Source organism: Lagenorhynchus albirostris, chromosome 16, assembly GCF_949774975.1.
Source record: "Lagenorhynchus albirostris chromosome 16, mLagAlb1.1, whole genome shotgun sequence".
NCBI lineage: Eukaryota > Metazoa > Chordata > Mammalia > Artiodactyla > Delphinidae > Lagenorhynchus > Lagenorhynchus albirostris.
In genome coordinates this window covers 50,569,218-50,592,296 of record NC_083110.1, presented here as the reverse complement: position 1 = coordinate 50,592,296, position 23,079 = coordinate 50,569,218, and the positions used below count along the sequence as shown (strand labels likewise).

Here is a 23,079-nt window from a genome sequence, read left to right as displayed (position 1 = left end):
AGATTTAGAACCCTTGTACATTGCTGGTGGCAATGTAAAATGAAGCAGCTGCTTTGGAAAACACTGTGGCAGTTCCTAAAAAGGTTAAACATAGAGTTACCATATGACCCAGTAATTCCACTCCTAGGTGTATACCCAAGAAATGAAAACATTTATCCATACAAAAACTTGTACACAAATGTTCATAGTAGAATTATTCATGATAGCCAAAAAGTGGAAACAGTTCAAATGTCCATCCACTGATAAATGAATAAATAAAATGTACATCCAAGCAATGGAATATTATTCGGTAATAAAAAGGTATGAAGTACTGACACGTGCTACAACATAGGTGAACTTAAACATTTTGCTAAGTGAAAGAAGCCAGACACAAAAGGCCACATATTAGATGATTCCATTTATATGAAATGTCCAGAAAAGGCAAATCTATAGAGACAGAAAGTAGATTAGTGGTTGCCTAGGGCTAAGGAAGTTGGGGATAAATGAAGAGTGGACTGCTAATGGGTACAGAGTTTCTTTCTGAGGTAATGAAAATGTTCTACAAGTTATTGTAGTGATGGTTACACAACTTTGAGAGTATCCAGAAAAGAAAAATATTTAATGGGTGAATTATATGGTGTGAATTATATCTAAGTAGAGCTGTTGTTATTTTTTTAATGATGAAAGGACGTCACATGAATAATAATTTTAACAAAGGCTACAATGTCAGAAGTGATATTTTGACATGTAATCCAAATCTGTGGATATTCATCTAAACTCCCAGGCAACAATCCTTGAGAAAGAACCAGAAATGATGAACCAGGACTCTTGCTGTGTGGACCATGGACCCTTTCTATTCAGCACACCAACCTACTTCCCTGGATCCTGTGTTCCTTCATTTGCATTTTTTCACCAGGCAGGTGTCCTTCTTTCTAATCACCCCCTAGAAAGGAGAGGAAGAAGAAGTTTATTACCAAGGAACCGAACGTCCGAAGAAAAATTTAAATCCAGTTTAGATTCTGGTCCTGATTTTTTAATTTTCATGAAATCATTTGAGATCTTATGGGCATAAAATTCCCCTGTCCTTAACTCTAAGGAGCACTCTAAAGATTCTGTTCTAAAAACAAACATGGTTACGAAGGGGGAAAGGGGGGGTGGATGAACTGGGATTGACATACACACACTACTATATATAAAATAGATAACTAATAAGAACCTACTCTGTAGCACAGGGAGCTCTACTCAATACTCTGTAATGACCTATATGGGAAAAGAATCTAAAAAAAAGTGGATATATGTATATGTATAACTGATTCACTTTACAATACAGCAGAAACTAACAACATTTTAAAGCAGCTCTACTCCAATAAAAATGTTTAAAAAATAGTTTAGCTGGAAAAAAAAGATTCGATTCTGAGAAAAGGAAAAGGCAACAAATGTCATGATGCCCCAACCACAAAGAAGTCGCAGGTCTTACTCAGCAGGACTGTGGGGGTCATAAAGAAATCTTCAGTTCAGAGAGGTAGAGGGGAAACATTCTGGAAACCCTAACTGTGGGAATCAATAAGCGCTGGAGATGATCACCTCCTAGAAAACTGAGTAAAGTGCTTCATGGTAAAGACACTGTGAGCAGCCTACAGGAACCCACTCCCTTGCTTGGCAATGACCTCAGATAAAACATAATCTGGCTTCCCGAGGACACATTTTTCCCCCAGCTGTGAAATGGGCCTGAAATACTGAATTGTTTCAGATAACTCATCAAAGATGTCTGAGACTATCAGGAGAGGTGGGGATATTGATCATGCCAATGTTGGACCTAAAAGGGAAATTCCTACCTGAAGTTATAGGTCCCAAGAAACTGATAACATCAGTTGCCTAGAAGAGAACTGCGTGGTGGCACATAGGTAGGGGAGGGGAGTGTGAATGAGATGGGAAGTGACTTTATGCTGTATACCCTTTTGTACTTTTTGAATTTTGAACACGGTTCCTGAAACAGTGTCTGGCATGTAGTAGGTGCTCAATAGCACCTAATAGCACAGTCAAACAAATGTGATTTTTTGCCGTAGAGCAGAGATTGGCACAAAGTTGTAAATCAACTCTACTTCAATTAAAAAAAAAAACAATGCTGGACTTCCCTGGTGGCGCAGTGGTTGAGAGTCCGCCTGCCGATGCAAGGGACATGGATTCGTGCCCCAGTCCAGGAAGACCCCACATGACGTGGAGTGGCTGGGCCCGTGAGCCATGGCCGCTGGGCCTGCGCGTCCGGAGCCTGTGCTCCACGACGGGAGAGGCCACAACAGTGAGAGGCCCGCGTACTGCAAAAACAAAATAAAAAACAAAAAAAAAACAATGTGATTTTTTAATGCTACCTCCACCATTTTTATTGCGAGCTTTGATTAGTTTCTTAACCATTTTGAGCTCCAGTTTCCTCAAAAGTAGTATAGGGATTGTGATAATGTCTCTCTCATAATACTGTTATAAGGATTAAATGAGTTATTGCACGTAAATCACTGGCATACACTAAACAGTCGATAAACAGTGGTTGCTGTGATGATGATCACAATGATGATGATGATGATGACAACTACAACAATGATGGTGGAAGAGAAGCAGACCAGAGGGATCTACTAATTCTTTTATGAAAATAGAGCATTGGGCTTCCCCGGTGGCGCAGTGGTTGAGAGTCCGCCTGCCGATGCAGGGGACACGGGCTCGTGCCCCGGTCCAGGAAGATCCCACATGCCGCGGAGCGGCTAGGCTCTTGAGCCATGGCCGCTGAGCCTGCGCGTCCGGAGCCTGTGCTCCGCAACGGGAGAGGCCACAGCAGTGAGAGGCCCACACACCGCAAAAAAAAATAAAATAAAAAAAATAGAGCATTGCTCTAGTAAATATTGCTTGAAATAAATGTGCGTCATCTGGATTTGGGAATCTTTTATTACAGGGAGGTTTTTCAATTAGAAATGTACTTGAGGTCTATTATACTGTAGAGGATACAAAGATTAACAAGAAAAGGTCCCTGCCCTCAAGGAGCTTTGTTGTAATATTATGGGTGAATGAATGTCATAAAAACAAACTCTAGACTATCTGATTGCTGTTGTTGTTGTAGTGAATTAACTAAAATGAACACACCGCATGAAGATTCAAGAGCTGGAAAGTTCAATGAAGCTAATACTCAAGATTCTGCAGTTATTACAGTTCTTAGTGTAGCAATGAACCAGATATCACATGGATGACATTCTAATCTTCTTCCCTCTTCTTTGCTTAGCATCTGGGCTTTTTGTGTACTGTTTTTATATATGCATAGATATGAAAGGTAGTATTACCCACTGGTTAAAAGCATGGACCTTTCTCTGACATTTCCTAACTCTATGACCTTGGCAAAGCATTTACTTTTTCTCGGCCTATGTTTTTTATTTTAGCCTAAAAAAAAAAAAAAGCTAATAATCACACCTATATCATACAGTTGTGAGGATTAAATGTACCACTGCCTTTAAAATTTTTAGCACTGTACCTGACCTGGTAAGTTCTCAACTTCCTTCTGTTTGAAAGGAGTAGAATAAATTTTGTCTGGTGGCAAGCAATAAGCTATAAAGAAATTAGTTTAGCCCGTCTTTCCTTCTCCCAAGTTGAAAGGCAAACAATTTTTGGTTGTTTGACTTTTTAACCTCCTAAATTATACAAAATACTATTTGCATGGCTTATGTTGAAGGAAAATAAAATTGATAAAAGGAGTGGGGCTGTACATTTCCTAAATCTTTGCTAGTTTAGGGAAGATGGTTCTGATTTGTTTCTCCTTCTAAGTTCATGATCTTGATTATTAGTCCCTCCAGCCACTCAGCCACTGAAGCTAAAAAGAGAAGAGCCGTGTTTGAGATGGGGAAGAGGGAAGCAGAGAAGGGAGATTGAATAGTTGAAGTGGGAGTAGTGGAAAAGAGGAAAAGAGAAGATGACTGCCCAGGTTGATTTGGGGGACTGCACTTAATAGCGTATAGTCCCCAAGACTGGAGAGGCCTAATGGTTCCTGAAGAGCAGAAGCTGTGTCTCAGTCACCCGTGTCCTCCACCAACACCCAGCACTGTCCCTGGCATCAAGATGGCATCATCAAATGTGGGTCACTGAGTGTCACCCCAGCACTTCTAGGAGAAAGAGCAGGATTATATAGGCTGAAAGCCCAACCCTGAGTACAAAAGGGGCTTGCTGGGTTTCTAGGGAGAACGAGCCATTCTGTTTTTCTGAATGAGAAGATGAACATCTGGATGGAGCAGAATATTTAAGAAGTCTCAGAGGGAATGAGGACAAGGAATATGGACAAGAGCAACAGTCACAGGGGCAGTTGCTGTGGTGACAGCAGCTCCTAAACTGGGTGGCTCATGGCGCTGAGCCACAGTGTGTGAGGCCTTCCTCTTCCATGAGCACCAGGAGCGATGACTGTGGAAGCAGAGCAGGAGGATGTTACACATGGAGTTCCAGCCTTCGAGTTGATGGAAAACTAGCCACACAATGACTGACTGTAGGCTCATTACTTTCCACCTTATTAACCCTCTAAGGCTGGAAACCCAAGAAACTTTTGCTCCCTTTTTGTAATCCAGCAGATAGGTAAAAACTCCATGTTATAAATGAGGAAACAGGCCCAGAGAAGTTAAACAACTTGTCCAAAGGCACAGAGCGAAAAAATAGCAAAGCAAGGATTTAATCTTGGACATGATTCTTGAACAAGATCTTTCTATGGTGCCATAAACCCGTGCTATTGGTTAAGCAATTGTAAGAGGTGCAAGTACTATTTTTAAACAAGAAGGCCATACCTATCACTTTATTCCCTGCGTATGCACCCATTCCTGGGTATTCTGGGACATTAAAGTGAAAAACAGGAAGTCTCCACGAAAGAAAAAAAAAAGAGAGCAAAGGTTTTTTTTTTGTTTTTTTTGGCCATGCTGTGTAGCATGCAGGATCTTAGTTCCACGACCAGGGGTCGAACCCGTGCCCTCTGCAGTGGAAGCGTGGGGTCTTAGCCCCTGGACTGCCAGGGAAGTCTCTTTATTAATCTAAATGTATAAGCAAGCATATATTGTCTATTATGATCAGGTACATAAGTACATACATATATAGATGCAGTGTATACAAAATTATTAATCAGCACCGTGCTCAAAATAAATTAGATTTCTACCACCTTTTATTTTTAAAATTATAATAATTGCACTAGGTTATTTTTTTTTAATTTTTTATTTATTTTTTTATACAGCAGGTTTCATTAGTCATCAATTTTATACACATCAGTGTATACATATCAATCCCAATTGCCCAATTCAGCACACCACCATCCCCAACCCCCCATGGCTTTCCCCCCTTGGTGTCCATACGTTTGTTCTCTACATCTGTGTCTCAATTTCTGCCCTGCATACCGGTTCATCTGCACCATTTTTCTAGGTTCCACATATATGCGTTTATATACAATATTTGTTTTTCTCTTTCTGACTTACTTCACTCTGTATGACAGTCTCTAGATCCATCAACGGCTCCACAAATGACCCAATTTCATTCCTTTTTATGGCTGAGTAATATTCTCTTGTATATATGTACCACATCTTCTTTATTCATTCATCTGTCAATAGGCATTTAGGTTGCTTCCATGACCTGGCTATTGTAAATAGTGCTGCAATGAACATTGGGGTGCATACATCTTTTTGAATTATGGTTTTCTCTGTGTATATGCCCAGTAGTGGGATTGCTGGATCATATGGTAATTCTATTTTTAGTTTTTTAAGGAACTTCCATACTGTTCACCATAGTGGCTGTATCAATTTACATTCCCACCAACAGTGCAAGAGGGTTCCCTTTTCTCCACACCCTCTCCAGCATTTGTTGTTTGTAGATTTTCTGATGATGCCCATTCTAACTGGTGTGAGGTGATACGTCATTGTAGTTTTGATTTGCATTTCTCTAATAATTAGTGATGTTGAGCAGCTTTTCAGGTGCTTCTTGGCCATCTGTATGTCTTCTTTGGAGAAATGTCTATTTAGGTCTTCTGCCCATATTTGGATTGGGTTGTTTCTTTAATATTGATCGGCGTGGGCTGTTTACATATTTTGGAGATTAATCCTTTGTCTGTTGATTCGTTTGCAAATATTTTCTCCCATTCTGAGGGTTATCTTTTCGTCTTGTTTATGGTTTCCTTGGCTGTGCAAAAGCTTTGAAGTTTCATTAGGTCCCATTTCTTTATTTTTGTTTTTATTTCCATTACTCTAGGAGGTGGATCAAAAAAGATCTTGCTGTGATTTATGTCAAAGAGTGTTCTTCCTATGTTTTCCTCCAAGAGTTTTATAGTGTCTGGTCTTACATTTAAGTCTCAAATCCATTTTGCGTTTATTTTTGTGTATGGTGTTAGGGAGTGTTCTAATTTCATTCTTTTACATGTAGCTGTCCAGTTTTCCCAGCACCACTTATTGAAGAGACTGTCTTTTCTCCATTGTATATCCTTGCCTCCTTTGTCATAGATTAGTTGACCAAACATGCGTGGGTTTATCTCTGGGCTTTCTATCCCGTTCCATTGATCTATATTTCTGTTTTTGTGCCAGTACCATATTGTCTTGATTCCTGTAGCTTTGTAGTATAGTCTGAAGTCAGGGAGTCTGATGCCTCCAGCTTCTTCACTTTCCCTCAAGATTGCTTTTGCTATTCGGGGTCTTTTGTGTCTCCATACAAATTTTAAGATTTTTTTGTTCTAATTCTGTAAAAATTGCCATTGGTAATTTGATTGGGATTGCACTGCATCTGTAAATTGCTTTGGGTAGTATAGTCATTTTCACAATATTGATTCTTCCAGTCCAAGAACATGGTATATCTCTTCATATTGTTTGTGTCATCTTTAATTTCTTTCATCAGTGTCTTATAGTTTTCTGCATACAGGTCTTTTGTCTCCCTAAGTAGGTTTATTCCTAGGTATTTTATTCTTTTTGTTGCAATGGTAAATGGGAGTGTTTCCTTAATTTCTCTTTCAGATTTTTCATCATTAGTGTATAGGGATGCAAGAGATTTCTGTGCATTAATTTTGTATCCTGCACCTTTACCAAATTCATTGATTAGCTTTAGTAGTTTTCTGGTGGAATCTTTAGGATTCTCTATGTATAGTACCATGTCATCAGCAAACAGTGACAGTTTTACTTCTTCTTTTACAATTTGTATTCCTTTTATTTCTTTTTCTTCTCTGATTGCCGTGGCTAGGACTTCCAGAGCTATGTTGAATAATAGTGGTGAGAGTGGACATCCTTGCCTTATTCCTGATCTTAGAGGAAATGCTTTCAGTTTTTCACCATTGAGAATGATGTTTGTGGTGGGTTTGTCATATATGGCCTTTATTATGTTGAGGTAGGTTCCCTCTATGCCGACGTTCTGGAGAGTTTTTATCATAAATGGGTGTTGAATTTTGTCAAAAGCTTTTTCTGCATCTATTGAGATGACCATAAGGTTTTTACTCTTCAGTATGTTAATATGGTGTATCACATTGATTGGTTTGCGTATATTGAAGAATCCTCCCATCCCTGGGATAAATCCCACTTGATCATGGTATATGATCCTTTTAATGTGTGGTTAGATTCTGTTTGCTAGTATTTTGTTGAGGATTTTTGCATCATATTCATCAGTGATATTGGTCTGTAATTTTCTTTTTTTGTAGTATGTTTGTCTGGTTTTGGTATTAGGGTGATGGTGGCCTCATAGAATAAGTTTGGGAATGTTCCTTCCTCTGCAATTTTTGAAAGAGTTTGAGAAGGATGGGTGTTAGCTCTTCTCTAAATGTTTGATAGAATTCACCTGTGAAGCCATCTGGTCCTGGACTTTTGTTTGTTGGAAGATTTTTAATCACAGTTTCAATTTCATTACTTGTGGTTTGTCTGTTCATATTTTCTATTTCTTCCTGGTTCAGTCTTGGAAGGCTATACCTTCTTAAGAATTTGTCCATTTCTTCCAGGTTGTCCATTTTATTGGCAGAGTTGCTTGTAGTAGTCTCTTAGGATGCTTTGTATTTCTGCAGTGTCTGTTGTAACTTCTCCTTTTTCATTTCTAATTTTATTGATTTGAGTCCTCTCCCTCTTTTTCTTGATGAGTCTGGCTAGTGTTTTATCAATTTTGTTTATCTTCTCAAAGAACCAGCTTTTAGTTTTATTGATCTTTGCCATTGTTTTCTTTGTTTCTATTGCATTTATTTCTGCTCTGATCTTTATGATTTCTTTCCTTCTGCTAACTTTGGGTTTTGTTTATTGTTCTTTTTCTAGAGCCTTTCGGTGTAAGGTTAGATTCTTTATTTGAGATTTTACTTGTTTCTTGAGGTAGGCTTGTATACCTATAAACTTCCCTCTTAGAATGGCTTTTGCTGCATCCCATAGGTTTTGGATCATCGTGTTTTCATTGTCATTTGTCTCTAGGTATTTTTTGATTTCCTCTTTGATTTCTTCAGTGATCTCTTGGTTATTTAGTAATGTATTGTTTAGCCTCCCTGTGTTTGTGTTTTTTACATTTTTTCCCCTGTAATTCACTTCTAATCTCATAGCATTGTGGTCAGAAAAGATGCTTGATATGATTTCAATTTTCTTAAATTTACTGAGGCTTGATTTGTGACCCAAGATGTGACTTATCCTGGAGAATGTTCTGTGCGCACCTGAGAAGAAAGTGCAATCTGCTGTTTTTAGATGGAATGTCCTATAAATATCAATTAAATCTATCTGGTCTATTGTGTCATTTAAAGCTTCTGTTTCCTTATTTATTTTCATTTTGGATGATCCGTCCATTGGTGTAAGTGAGGTGTTAAGGTCCCCCACTATTATTGTGTTACCGTCATTTCCTCTTTTATAGCTGTTAGCAGTTGCCTTATATATTGAGGTGCTCCTATGTGGGGTGCATATATAATTATAATTGTTATATCTTCTTCTTGTATTGATACCTTGATCATTATGTAGTGTCCTTCCTTGTCTCCTGTAACATTCTTTATTTTAAAGTCTATTTTATCTGATATGAGTATTGCTACTCCAGCTTTCTTTTGATTTCCATTTGCATGGAATATCTTTTTCCATCCCTTCACTTTCAGTCTGTATCTTTGTCTGGTTTTGGTATCAGGGTGATGGTGGCCTCATAGAATGAGTTTGGGAGCTCACACCAAGGAGTGCTTCCCAGAACTTCTGCAGCCAGTGTCCTTGTCCCCATGGTGAGCCATAGCCACACCCCGCCTCTGCAGGAGACCCTCCAACACTAGCAGGTAGGTCTGGTTCAGTCTCCTCTGGTGTCACTGCTCCTTCCCCTGGGTCCTGATGTGCACACTACTTTGTGTGTGCCCTCCAAGAGTGGAGTCTCTGTTTCCCCCAGTCCTGTTGAAGTCCTGCAATCAGTTCCCACTAGCCTTCAATGTCTGATTCTCTAGGAATTCCTCCTCCTGTTGCCGGACCCCCAGGTTGGGAAGCCTGATGTGGGGCTCAGAACCTTCACTCCAGTGGGTGGACTTCTGTGTTATAAGTGTTCTCCAGTCTGTGAGTCACCCACCCACCATTTATGGGATTTGATTTTACTGTGATTGCGCCCCTCCTACTGTCTCATTGTGGCTTCTCCTTTGTCTTTGGATGTGGGGTATCTTTTTTGGTGAGTTCCAGTGTCTTCCTGTCAATGATTGTCCAGCAGCTAGTTGTGATTCTGTTGTTCTCGCAAGAAGGAGTGAGAGCACGTCCTTCTACTCCGCCATCTTGGTTCAGGGCCTTGCAGGCTGAAGCGTAAGGAGGGGCCGAATTTCCTAAAGCACAGGCTGGTGGAGGCTCTTTGGGCTGAGCAGGAGCTGGAGCTGGAGATGCAGCAGGAGCGGGAGCCGGATCCCGCGCTGGAGCCTGTAGCCAAGGCGAGAATATCTGCTTCTGGTGTTGCAGCTGCCCAGGAACTTCTCCGAATTTGCACTAGGTTATTTCAAACTCCATAAATTAAAACTGTTTTGATTACATTTTAATCATCCAATATTGTATTTTAAATAAGTCAAAGACACTTTTTCGTACAAAGGATAGAAAATAAGCCCATTATTTATCTTTATAGAAACTTCAAGCAAGTATTATTAGGCTCATCAATTCATGGTCTATTCCCATTGATAAAAAGAAAAATGAGTGATTCTAAAGGTGTAGCCTGATTTTGTTTTTGCTCTTCTAATTCTGAGTTAGTGATTTATAATTCAGTGAGAAAGTAACAACAGCCATTTAAAATAATATTTTTAATAAAATATCTACGAAATGGATTTTACCGGTTTCTCTTCTTTCTCTTCGTCTTTGGGGGAAAAAGTACCAAGTGAGATCTGCCACTGATGCTTCTATTGAACCAAAGCCACTTTCTCCAGCAGATAATTTGCCATGCAAGGTACAGTAGCAAGGTTTTCAATTTCCTTCAAAACAAAAGCTTTTCAGTACGGAGATTAGGTTAAACCTAACAGGATATCAGATCAAATTCTTTTTTTTCTTTCTTTTTTTTTTTTTGGCTGCATTGGGTCTTCGTTTCTGCACATGGGCTTTCTCTAGTTGTGGTGAGCGGGGGCTACTCTTCATTGCAATGCACAGACTTCTCATTGCAGTGGCTTCTCTTGTTGCAGAGCACGGGCTCTAGGCATGCAGGCTTCAGTAGTTGTGGCTCACGGGCTCTAGAGCACAGGCTAAGTAGTTGTGGCTCACAGGCTTAGTTGCTCCGTGGCATGTGAGAACTTCCTGGACCAGGGATCAAACCCGTGTCCCCTGCATTGGCAGGCAAATTCTTAACCAGGGAAGTCCCAGATCAAATTCTTACATGCTCAGGACTTTTCAAGTACACAATGGGGAAGTATCTTTGAAGGCATGGGTGGTGACCATAAAAACTGAGAAAGACTCGGCTGGTAAGGGGCTGGAAGAAATAATAAGTAAACATATAACAATTTTGTTTAAAAAGAGTTAAGTGGGAACAAAACAGGCACACATTTGAAAAGGAAACCTCTCTTGAAATCAGTCCCACTATTTATCTAACAAGTTAGAAGTTGTTAACAGGAAAGTACACTGATTCTGCTCCCAGCTAGGATGTAGAAAGCTGAAAAAACCATTGTTGCCATTCTAACAAGAAAAAACTAGACAAACCACACAATCATAGCTTTTCTGAACCAATCAGAGAGCTGTCTTAGGACAGCCAAGCAATCTGAAGAAAGAGAGGACTTCCCAGTGAGAGACAGGGATGAGCAGTAGCTGACCTGGGAGGAGGAGACACCAGATACCATGCAAGCAGGTAAGAAGAATTCAGCTAAAATATTTAACAAATTGCCAAAGGTTTAATGTGAGCTAGGACGAAAGTATAGAACCCCCGGGAGCTGCAGACGCAATGGGAATTGGCACAGACTAACAGGCTCTTCACAGACTTTACCAGGTGCTCAAGGAAAACAGAAGCCCAGGCAGGAGACCAGAGAAAGCCGCCATTTGTGACGCATGCTTGGAGAAGAGAGCAGCCACCACTACAAAAAAAGGCGTGAAGCTCTGCCCAGACCCTTCCTCCTTACAGACCAAAGCCATAGGGAGAAGGGTAGAAAAACTTGCGGCTCCCAGGGAACAGGTGAAAACCACTGTGACTGAGATCAAGGTAAAAAAACAAACCAAAACCCTCTACGTCTAGGGGAGGAGCAGGAAACTCTCTCCTGCAAAGAACCTGCCAAAATTACTGGCAGAGTTTTGCTACCCCAGGGAGGGACAGGATCACTGCGAAAGTCCAAATCCCCTGAGACCCAGGACACAGGGCCTGCTAGGACTAAAGCTGGACCTGGGCAGCAGAAAACCCTCCCCAATCCCCCACTCCAGGACAGCAAGACCCAAGAATGAGGGAAGGGAAAAGCAGCCTTCCCATGGCAGAAGGGCAAAAGTGTGCTCAGAGACCCTTCCCCAGTTCAGGCACACAGGGAAGGCTGAAAGCTGAGGATGGAGTAGGAACACTGAAAAAGCCCTCTAGCAACCTAGCTCCTACCCTAATCCAACTACTGAAAACCAAAGTTAAAGAGAAAAATTTGAAGGCAGCCAGAGAAAGAAGACATTAAATGCAGGAGAACATAGATAAGAATTACACACCAGGCTTCTTATTAGATACTGTGCAAACCAGAGGACAATGGAGCAACATTTTTAAAGTACTGAAAGAAAATAACTGTCAACCCAGGATTCTACACCCAATGAAATATCTTTCAAAAATGAAGACATTTTTAGAGAACAAAAATGACAGAATTCATTACCAGCGGTCCTGTACTATCAGAAATATTAAAGGAAGCTCTACAAGCAAGAGGAGTATATCAGAGAATCTGGTATCATACACAAAGAAATAGATCTACAAAAATAAATGAAGATCTCTGGAAATGGTTAAAATAAAAATAAATAGAAAAACATTCTTTCTCTTATTTTTAATCTCTCCAAAAGATCATTGTCTTTCAAAAAGAAATGTAGTACTGGTGTATTGTGGTTTTATTGCAAATATGAAAGTAAAATGAAAACCACAGAGAAGATGAGAGAGAATAATTAGAAGTGTGCTGTTGTTAGGTTCTGAAGCTATATATGACTCAGTATAATTTGTTTTGAAGGCAGACTGTGATTAATTCAATATATATATTGTAAGCCTTTGGAAAAAAACGAAACAAAAAACATTTTTTTTATTTGGCTGCTCTGGGTCTTTAGCTGCAGCATGTGGGATCTTTGGTTGCAACATGCAGGATCTAATTCCCTGACCAGGGATTGAACCTGAGCCCCCTGCATTGGGAGCATGGAGTCTTAACTGCTGGACCAGCAGAGAAGTCCCTAAACAAAATTTTTAATGGAGATAAAATGGATTCATAAAAACATTCAATTAATTCTAAAGGAGGAAGAAAAAGAGAAAAAAAGAAACAAAGAACAAAAGAAATGCAAATCAAAACTACAATGGGGTATCACCTCAGAGTGGTCAGAATGGCCATGATAAAAAGTCTACAAAGAATAAATGCTGGAGAGGATGTGGAGAAAAAGGAACCTTCCTACACTGTTGGTGGGAATGTAAATTGGTAGAGTCACTACGGAGAACAGTATGGAGGTTCCTTTAAAGACTAAATATAGAGCTACCATATGATCCTGCAATCCCACTCCTGGGAATATATCCAGAGAAAACCATAATTTGAAAAGATACATTCACCCCAATGTTCACTGCAGCACTATTTACAATAGCCAGAACATGGAAGCAACCTAAATGTTTATCAACAGATGAATGAATAAAGAAGACATGGTATATTTATACAGTGGAATATTACTCAGCCCTAAAAAGAATGATATAATGCCATTTGCAGCAACATGGATGGACCTAGAGATTATCATACTAAGTGAAGCCAGACAGAAAGACAAATATCATATGATATTGCTTATATGTGGAATCTAAAAAAAAATAAAAATGAACTTATATACAAAATAGAAATAGACCCACAGACATAGAAAACAAACTTATGGTTACCAAAGGGGAAAGTGGGGAGGAATAAATTAGGAGTTTGGGATTAACATATACGCACTACTATATATAAAATAGATAGCGAACAAGGACCTACTGTATAACTCAGGGAACTATACTCAATATTTTGTAATAAGCTGTAAGGAAAATTAATCCAAAAAAATATATATGTATGTATAACTGAATCACTTTGCTGTACACTTGAAACTAACACAACATTGTAAGTCAACTATACTTCAATTTTTTAAAAAAAGAAACCTTAAAAAAAGATAAGAAATAAAAAAAATTAATTTGTACTGCTAAAAAAATGAAAAGAAGCAACAAAGAACAGAGGGGACAAATAGAAAACAAGTAGCAAGATTATATATTTAAACCCAATAATCACATTAAATATAAGTAGTCCAAATAAATGAATTAAAAGATTGTCAGACTGTATAAAGAGCAATTATTATCTATAAAAGCTCACTTCAAATAGAAAAGATAGACAATTAAAAGAAAAAGAATGGAAAAAGATATATAGGCATACCTCGTTTTATTACACTTCACAGATACTGCATTTTTTCCAAATTGAAAGTTTGTGGTAAACCCCACATCAAGCAAATCTATTGGCATCCTTTTTCCAACAGCATTTGCTCACTTCATGTCTCTGTCACATTTCGGTAATTCTCTCAGTATTTTAAGCTTTTTCATTATTATTGTTATATTTGTTATGGTGATCTGTGATCAGTGATCTTTTTTTTTTTTTTTTTTTTTTTTTTTTGTGGTACGCGGGCCTCACTGTCGTGGCCTCTCCCGTTGCGGAGCACAGGCTCCAGACGCACAGGCTCAGCGGCCATGGCTCACGGGCCCAGCCGCTCCGCGGCATGTGGGATCCTCCCGGACCAGGGCATGAACCCGCGTTCCCTGCATCGGCAGGCAGACTCTCAACCACTGCGCCACCAGGGAAGCCCGATCAGTGATCTTTGAAGTTGCTATTGTAATTGTTTTGGAGTGCCACAAAACATGCCCATGTAAGATGGCGAAATTAATTGATAAATGTTGCTTGTGTTCTGACTGCTCCACCCACCAGCCATTCACCCATCTCTTTCCCTCTCCTTGGGCTCCCCTGTTCCCTGAGACACAGCAATATTGAAATTGTTAGGCTGATTAATAATCCTACAATGACCTCTAAGTGTTCAAGTGAATAAAAGAGTTGCACATCTCTCACTTTAAATCAAAAGCTAGAAATGATTAAGCCTAGTGAGGAAGGCATGTCGAAAGCTGAGAGAGGCCAAAAGCTAGGCCTCTTGCACCAAACGGCCAAATAGCCAAGTTGTGGATGCAAAGTAAAAGTTCTTGAAGGAAATTGAAAGTGCTACTCCAGTGAACATACAAATGATAAGAAAGAGAAACAGCCTTATTGCTGATAGGGAGAAAGTTTTAGTGATCTGGATAGAAGATCAAACCAGCCACAACAGTCACTTCAGCCAAACTTAATTCAGAGCAAGGGCCTAATTCTTTTCAATTCTATGAAGGCTGAGAGAGGTGAGGAAGCTGCAGACGAAAAGCTTGAAGCTAGCAGAGTTTGGTTCATGAGGATTAAGAAAAGAAGCTGTCTCTACAACATAAACATGCAAGGTGAAACAGCAAGTGCTGATGCAGAAGCTGCTGCAAGTTACCCAGAAGATGGAGCTAAGATAATGAATGAAGGTGGCAACACTAAACAGATTCAATGTAGATGAAACAGCCTTCTTTTGGAAGAAGATGCCAGCTAGGACTTTCATAACTAGAGAGGAGAAGTCAATGCCTGGCTTCAAAGCTTCAAAAGACAGGCTGATTCTCTCGTTTAGGGCTAATGCATCTGGTGAAGACATGAAGCCAATGCTCATTTACTATTCCAAAATCCCTAGGGCTTTTAAGAATTATGTTAAATCTATTCTGCCTGTGCTCTACAAATTAAACAAAGGCTGGATGACAGCGTGTCGTTTTACAACATGATTTACTAAATATTTTAAGCCTACTGTTTGAGAGGTTTGAGAGAATTGACTTCAATTTTGAAAGAAGTACTTCTGGGGGTAAAATGCTATCAAACAGCATTGCATGCTACAGAGAACTAGTTCCTGAAAGAGTCAATAGATGTGGCAAACTTCACTGTTGTCTTATTTTAAGAAATTGCGACAGCCACCCCAGCCTTCAGCAAAGACCACCCTGAACAGTCAGCATCCACCAACATTGAGGTGATACCCTCCACCGGCAAAAGGATTATGACTCTCTGAAGGCCCAGATAATGATTAGCATTTTTTAGCAATAAAGTATTTTAAAATTAAGGTTGTACATTATTATTATATATATATTTTTTTGGCTGCATTGGGTCTTCGTTGCTGCACGCGGGCTCTCTCTAGTTGTGGCGAGCGGGGGCTACTCTTCACTGCGGTGCGGGGCCTTCTCATTTGCGGTGGCTTCTCTTGTTGCAAAGCATGAGCTCTAGGCGCGCAGGCTTCAGTAGTTGCAGCACACGGGCTCAGTAGTTGCAGAATGCAGGCTCTAGGGCATGTGGGCTTCAGTGGTTGTGGCACACGGGCTTAGCTGCTCCACGGCATGTGGGATCTTCCTGGATCAGGGATCAAACCCATGTCCCCTGCACTGGCAGGCAGATTCTTAACCACTGCGCCACCAGGGAAATCCCTATTTTTTTAGACATATGCTATTACACACTTAACTGATTACAGTCTATAGTGTAAATATAACTTTTATATGCACTGGGAAACCAAAATATTTGTGTGACTTGCTTTATTATATTCACTTTGTTGTGGTGGTCTGGAACTGATTCCACAGGCTTTCCAAGGTATGCCTGTATCATGCAAACACTAAGAAAGAGAAAGCTGGAGTTGTAAATCAACTATACCTCAATTTTAAAATTAATTAATTTTTTAAAAAGGAAATTAAAAATAAAGAGAAAGCTGGCATATCTACATTAATATAACAGTTAACATTAGAATAAGGAATGTCACAAAGGATAAAAAGGGACAATACTGATAAAGGGGTCGATTCATCAAGAAGTATAACAATTCTAAGGATGTATGTACGTCACAACACAGGTGCTAGAAATGGAAAGAACTGAAAGGAGAAATTTAAAAATTCACAGTTGTAGTTAGAGACTTCAATTTTTGTTTTTTGCCACACCGCACGGCTTGTGGGATCTTAGTTCCCCAACCAAGGATCAAACGCGGGCCCTCGGTAATGGAAGTATGGAGTCTTAACCAGCGGAGTGCCAAGGAATTCTCAAGACTTCAACATTTTAATTAATAGAACAACTACACAGAAAAATCAGTAAGGTTACAGAAGACCTGACCACCTTATCAATCAACTTGGTCTGACATTTACAGAAAAATCCATCCAATGATAAAATATATTCTTTTCAAGTTTAATATTTTACTTAGACTTTACTTATCAAAGTCTAATATTAATTAGAACCTTTACTACCTCCCAGATAATCAAAGAATCTTTGAATCCTTTAGCTCTTCTTAACCTTCTTCCATCTTTTTTTTGTTTTTAATATTTATTTATTTATTTTGGCTGCTCTGGGTCTTAGTTGAGGCACACAGGATCTTCGTTGTGGCATACAGATTTCTTAGTTGTGGCATGCAGGCTTCTTAGTTGAGGCATGTGAACTCTTAGTTGCAGCATGCATACGGGATATAGTTCCCCAAGCAGGGATCAAACCCCAGCCCCCTGCATTGGGAGCATGGAGTCTTACCCACTGGACCACCAGGGAAGTCCCATCCTTCTTCCATTTTATGTGCTATTCTTGAGGGTTTTAACTCCATATATATTTTAGACCCTATAGAACATTGTTATTCTTTTATAGTGATTATTTACCTTTCTGATGCATTTATATTTTCCATTGTTCTTTATTCTTTCCTGCATCTCTGAGATGCCATTTGGTATCATTTTCTTTTCGCTTAAAGAACACTCTTTAGTGTTTCCTTTAGTGCCAGTTTGGTGATGACAAAAATCAATTTTCATTTCTTAGACACATAAGATGCTTTTAATGAACCATCACTCCTGAAAAATATTTTCATTAGGTATAGAGTTTTGTGATAGCAATCAGTTATTTCGTTTCAGCAGTTTAATTATCTCTATTGTTTTTACTTTCTTATTTCATTTAACCTTTTAGCAGTTTGCCTATGGTGTACCTAGGTGTGATTTTGCTTATCTTGCTCAGGAATTATAGGGCTTCAGTCCCATTCTTTTCCCTTATGAGGCACTAATTATATGGATGTTAGATCTCTTCACCACATCCTGTTTCTTTCCGATTTCTCATCCTTTTGTCTTGCTATGCTTCAGTGTAACAATTTTCTTCTAACCTATCATCCACTTTTTGAAACTCTTTTTAACTGTCTATCCAGCATCTAAACCCATCCCCTGTATTCATAATTTATTGTATTTTTCAGTTCTAGAATTTCCATCTGATTCTTTTTTTTTAATTTTAAAAGATCCTGTTTGGGAATTCCACATTTTGTTTGGGAATTACATAAAATTAAACATTTAAAGAATTTTGGTAATTCCCTGGCAGTCCAGTGGTTAAGGCTCGGTGCTTTCACTGCCATGGCCTGGGTTCAATCCCTGGTCGGGGAACTAAGATCCTGCAAGCTGCATGGTGTGGCCAAAAATAAATAAATAAAAGATCTTGTTTGGCAACTCAATTAGCTGTAATTTCTGTGATTTGTTTCTGTTGTCTTTTCTGTGGGTTTTTGGTCTGTCTCTTGGTATACTAGGTTATTTTTTTTAATTAATTAATTAACTTATAGCTGCATTGGGTCTTCATTGCTGCGCACGCTTTCTCTAGTTGCAGTGAGTGGAAGCTACTCTTCGTCGCAGTGCGTGGGCTTCTCATTGTGGTGGCTTCTCTTGTTGCAGAGCACGGGCTCTAGGTGTTTGGGCTTCAGTAGTTGTGGCACATGGGCTTAGTTGCTCCGCAGCATGTGGAATCTTCCCGGAGCAGGGATCGAATGCGTGTCCCCTGCATTGGCAGAATTCTTAACCACTGTGCCACCAGGGAAGTCCCTAAAATAAATCATTTTAAAGTACATAATTCCGTGGCACTTTGTATATTCATAACGTTGTACAACCACCACATCTATCTAGTTCCAACACATTTCCAACATCCCAAAAGAGAACTTGATATTCATTAAGCAGTCATTTCCTTCCCCTCAACTCAAAACAGCCTTGGCAACCACCAATCTGTTTCTATGAATTTACCTATTCTGGATATTTCAGAGAAATGTAAACATACAATATATGAATTTTTACATCTGACTTTTTTCAAATAGCATTATATTTTCAAGATTTATCCACACAGTAGCATGTATCAGTGCTTCATTCTTTTCTATGGCTGAGTAATAATCCATTATATGTATATAACATATTTATCCACTCATATGTTGATGGACACTTGGATTGTTTATACCATTTAGCTCATAGAGCTAACATGAACATTTGTGTACAAATTTGTGTGGATACATTTTTTCTTTTCTCTTGGGTAGATACCTAGGAGTTGAGTTGCTGGGTGAAATGATGATTCTACATTTAACTTGTTTATGAACCACCAAACTTTTTAAACAGTGGCCGAACCACTTTACATTCCCACAGGAAATATATGAGGGTTCCCATTGAACAGCTTCACCACGACTTGTCATTTTCTGTTTTTACTATAGCTATCCTTGTGGATGTAAAGTGATATCTCATTGTGGTTTTGATTTGCATTTTCCTGAAGACTACACTTGCTGCTTTCAAGATTCTGTCTTCAGTTTTAACAGTTTGATTATCTTGTGATCTCTTTGAGTTTATCCTGTTTGGATTTATTGAGCATCTTGGATGTGTAGATTTGAGTGTTTTAACAAATCTGAGAAGTTTTCAGCCATTATTTCGTCAAGTACTGTCTGCCTTTCTTTCTCTCCTATTCTTTTGGTACTCTCTTTTTGTAAATATTGGTGTGCTTCATTGTGCTCCACATGTCTCTTAAGTTCTACTTTTTCCTTCATTCTTTTCCCTTTTTGCTTCTTCAATTGGACAATTTCAATTGACCTAGCTTCAAGTTCACTGGCTTTCTATTGCCTGATCATATCTACTGTTGGAAGCCTCTAGTGATTTTTTTCATTTCAGTTATCTTACTTTTCAGCTCCAAATTTGTATGGTTCCTTTTTATGGTTTCTTCACAGATATCCTCTATTTGTTGAGACATTTTCCTACTGGATTCCTTTAGCTCTTTGAGCATACATGAGACAGTTGATTTAAAGTCCAAAGTTTGTGCTCCCTCAGGGATGGTTTATGTTCATTTCTTCTGTGAATGAGCCATACTTTCTTTGCATAATTCCTAGTTTTTGTTGAAAACTGAACATTTGAATATTGTAATAGGGTAACTTTGGAAATCAGATTCTTCATGCTTTGGGGTTTGTTTTTGTTCCTTGCTGTGGGCTGTAGCAATTTATTTAGTGACTTTTCTAAACTATTCTTTTGTAAAGTCTCAATTCTTTGACTTACATAGTCTCTAAAGACTTTTTTGCTTGTGTTCAGCTAGTGTGTTGACAGATTTTCTTGAATGCTAGTAGCCAAAAAATAAATACATAAAACAAGAATTAAAAGAAAAAAAAAATCCTCCCAGTCTTTGTAGGTTGGTGTGTTGGAGCACTCCTTTAAGTGCTTAGCTAGGTCATTTTAAATCAGCTTAGCCTTCACTTCCTGCTTGTGCTGAGCCTAGAGTTCAGCCAGCAGTGAACACTTAGGTCTTCTCAGGTCTTTTCTAACCATGCAACTTGGCCTAACTGATGGCTTTCTCAGTTCCCTAGTATACACTGTTGTTTTTGAGTAGCCTAACTTCCCTAGGAAATTCTCTCCCATTTTTTCCTCTCAGGCTTTAGGCACTCCTTTATTTACCTCAACTGTAATCCTTTGCCAAAGGTGGCAGCAGGTTGTTCATTTGCCTTACAATATTTTTGAGAAATACCTGCCATTTTTCCACCCTGAGTTCTGAGTTAGATGAAACAAAGGAAAGTGCCTTGCTTCAGTCCTTCAGGTTGGCTTAGACAGGTTTCAACAAACAACTTTCTGAGATTAAGATCTCCTCTGCTCCTTCATGACCAGGGAACAGGGTCTCACTCTTTGAGAACGATGGGCTTCTGCATGTCTTCAAGACCACCACAGAGCTGGGAAGGGGAATGTAACAAGGGCAAGTAAAACACCAAAAAGCTTTCCTAGTTTTTAAGTTACTTTGTTCTTGATTCAACATTTGCTTCCAAGTTCTGACAAAATTGTTTCTGAATGTTTCTGCCTTTGAGGAGGAATGGGTCCTTGAAGCTACCTACTCTGTTTTTGCTGAGGGTTATTTTTTGAGTCCTTGACATTGTATATTAAAATTTACAGGGCTTCCCTGGTGGCGCAGTGGTTGGGAGTCCACCTGCCGATGCAGGGGGCGTGGGTCCATGCCCCGGACCGGAAGGATCCCACGTGCCACGGAGCGGCTGGGCCCGTGAGCCATGGCCGCTGGGCCTGCACGTCCGGAGGCTGTGCTCCGCAACGGGGGAGGCCACGACAGTGAGAGGCCTGCGTACCACCACCACAACAACAATTTACAGAGCTAATTTAAGGCTCTGGATGTTAAAATTCTCCAGATTTATTTTTGCTTCTGTCAGGCAGTTCAACCAGTTGCATTAGCATTCCTAGATAACTTTAAAACTTAGGGAATGAGATGACTTAAAGCTGGACTTCAGGCCCTGTGAGGCCCAATCTGTTTTTCATTAATCTTACACTAAATCATAGCCCCTTCAAGTGCAACTGAAAGCCAGGATATTTACCAAGGCCCTTCTTCCTTGCTGGTACTTCGGTAGAAGTTTATTTTAGGAATTTTAATACAACTGGCTTAACTCTGTAAACATACCCATTGCCAAATAAGACATAATGAGACAAATAAGTTAATGTAGAAACCAAATTTATTAATCATGGGTTTACTGAGGGTAGCTTATATTTTTAGATATTATCCATAGCTTATGTTGACATCTGATTTTGCAGAGAAATTATATGATCATTTTTATTAAGATAATTAGTACTCTGCAAGGCAAACTTAGTTCCTTGAAGTAGCAGATTTTCTAATTCTCCAACAGGGTTTGGTTTTACTTAGCTATCAGAATCAAATCGGAATTTATACACTTAAACTTGATGTGTGTAAAAAATTTATTCTTCACATATATTCCTTCTAAGTGCTCTGGTTCTTCATGCTGAAACATCCCAACTTCCAGAAATTTGGCTGCCAGATCAAAATTGTCAGGGCCCTTCTAATAAGGGTTAAGATTTCAAGAGCAAAAAATATATACACACATATTTTATTATATACAAAGAACAACAAAAAGTTTCACCAGGTAAATGAATATAAATGATAGTCATAATTAATAGCTTCAAAAAGCACTTAAACACTTTGACCTTTTGCACAAGATACAGGCTTCAAAATAGGGTCACATAGCCATTAATCAGAACTCCAGGTAGTTCTCTCATAATAGCAATCTATATTCTGGAGAAGATGGCTTTTTATGAACTCTGTGGGGACTAATGTGTTAGGCCTCATAAAGGAATGAAATGCTTTCATATCTAGGGGGAAACAAATTAAAATATTGAAGGAAGGGATACTTCTAGGGTTGTGTTTACTGTTGACAGCAATTTTAGAGATAACCACAGCAAAGTGTAAAAGATTTCTAGGTAAAATTCTGGCTATCTCATAATAATAATGGATACCATTTTGTAGCGCTACAAATGGTTTGGTGACAAAAAAAGGGAGAAAGTTTGCTGAGAAGGCAGAATGAAACAGTCTAGGGAAGGAGGTAAGCAAATATAAACATAATTAAATCATACAAAGAAAAGAAAGGATATGGTCCTTCCTAAAACCATGCGCTGGTGATATTTACCTATATAAGTTCAAGCCTAAAAGAACACTGCAGCTTCTATATATCTGCTATTTAGTAATATACTAGAAAAATATTTTTCATTTGTTATGAAAGAGCTATTTTATATCAAAAGCTAGAAATACATATTTACTCAATGCAAATCCCAAATGAAACCCAACTTAATATACAGTAAACTACAGCAATGACAGAAAAAATGGGTAGATAATAAATTCAACTAAATTTACAGTACTGCCTTGATATTTTCTACTCATTTTTAATCTATACACAAGGCTCAAGTTCTGGGGTTACAGGTTTTATTTTTCATTTTTCTTAGAAAGTAAAATTACCAGTCCTCAAGTTAACTAAAAATTGTTCTGGGCTCGTAGAGGTAATCTGCTCTTCGTAACAGATTGCTCTATAGTTTCTTCTACTTTAGACCTCTCCAGCGGATTAATGCCTCTGTTTTCTTTATCTTTTCCATGTGATTTTTTATGCTGTGGATTTAAGGGGGAAAATTAAGTCAATATAAAGTAACATCTGATACATATTAATCATATTCTATTTTCAAAGTTCTCTGGTTTATAGGCAAGAAATTAGGTGTGGAAAACTTCAGAAAACACTCAGCACAAATTTGAGCCAACAATTTGGCAAGTAGAAATGAATGCCTTCTTCATTTTATTACCAAGAGGGGGAAGAAAGAAATATTAATTTTCTG

General features: G+C 38.9%; 1 protein-coding gene across 1 annotated transcript in view; it reads right to left on the bottom strand.

The window, feature by feature from the left end:
• Positions 1–21,442: 21,442 nt before the first annotated feature.
• Positions 21,443–23,079, bottom strand: part of KIF11 (kinesin family member 11) — a 49,369-nt gene continuing 47,732 nt past the window's right edge. Inside the window, exon 22 of the mRNA XM_060125656.1 lies at positions 21,443–22,858. Coding sequence (XP_059981639.1) covers positions 22,727–22,858 — 132 coding nt within the window. The 3' untranslated portion in view covers positions 21,443–22,726. The remainder of the gene's footprint in view (positions 22,859–23,079) is intronic.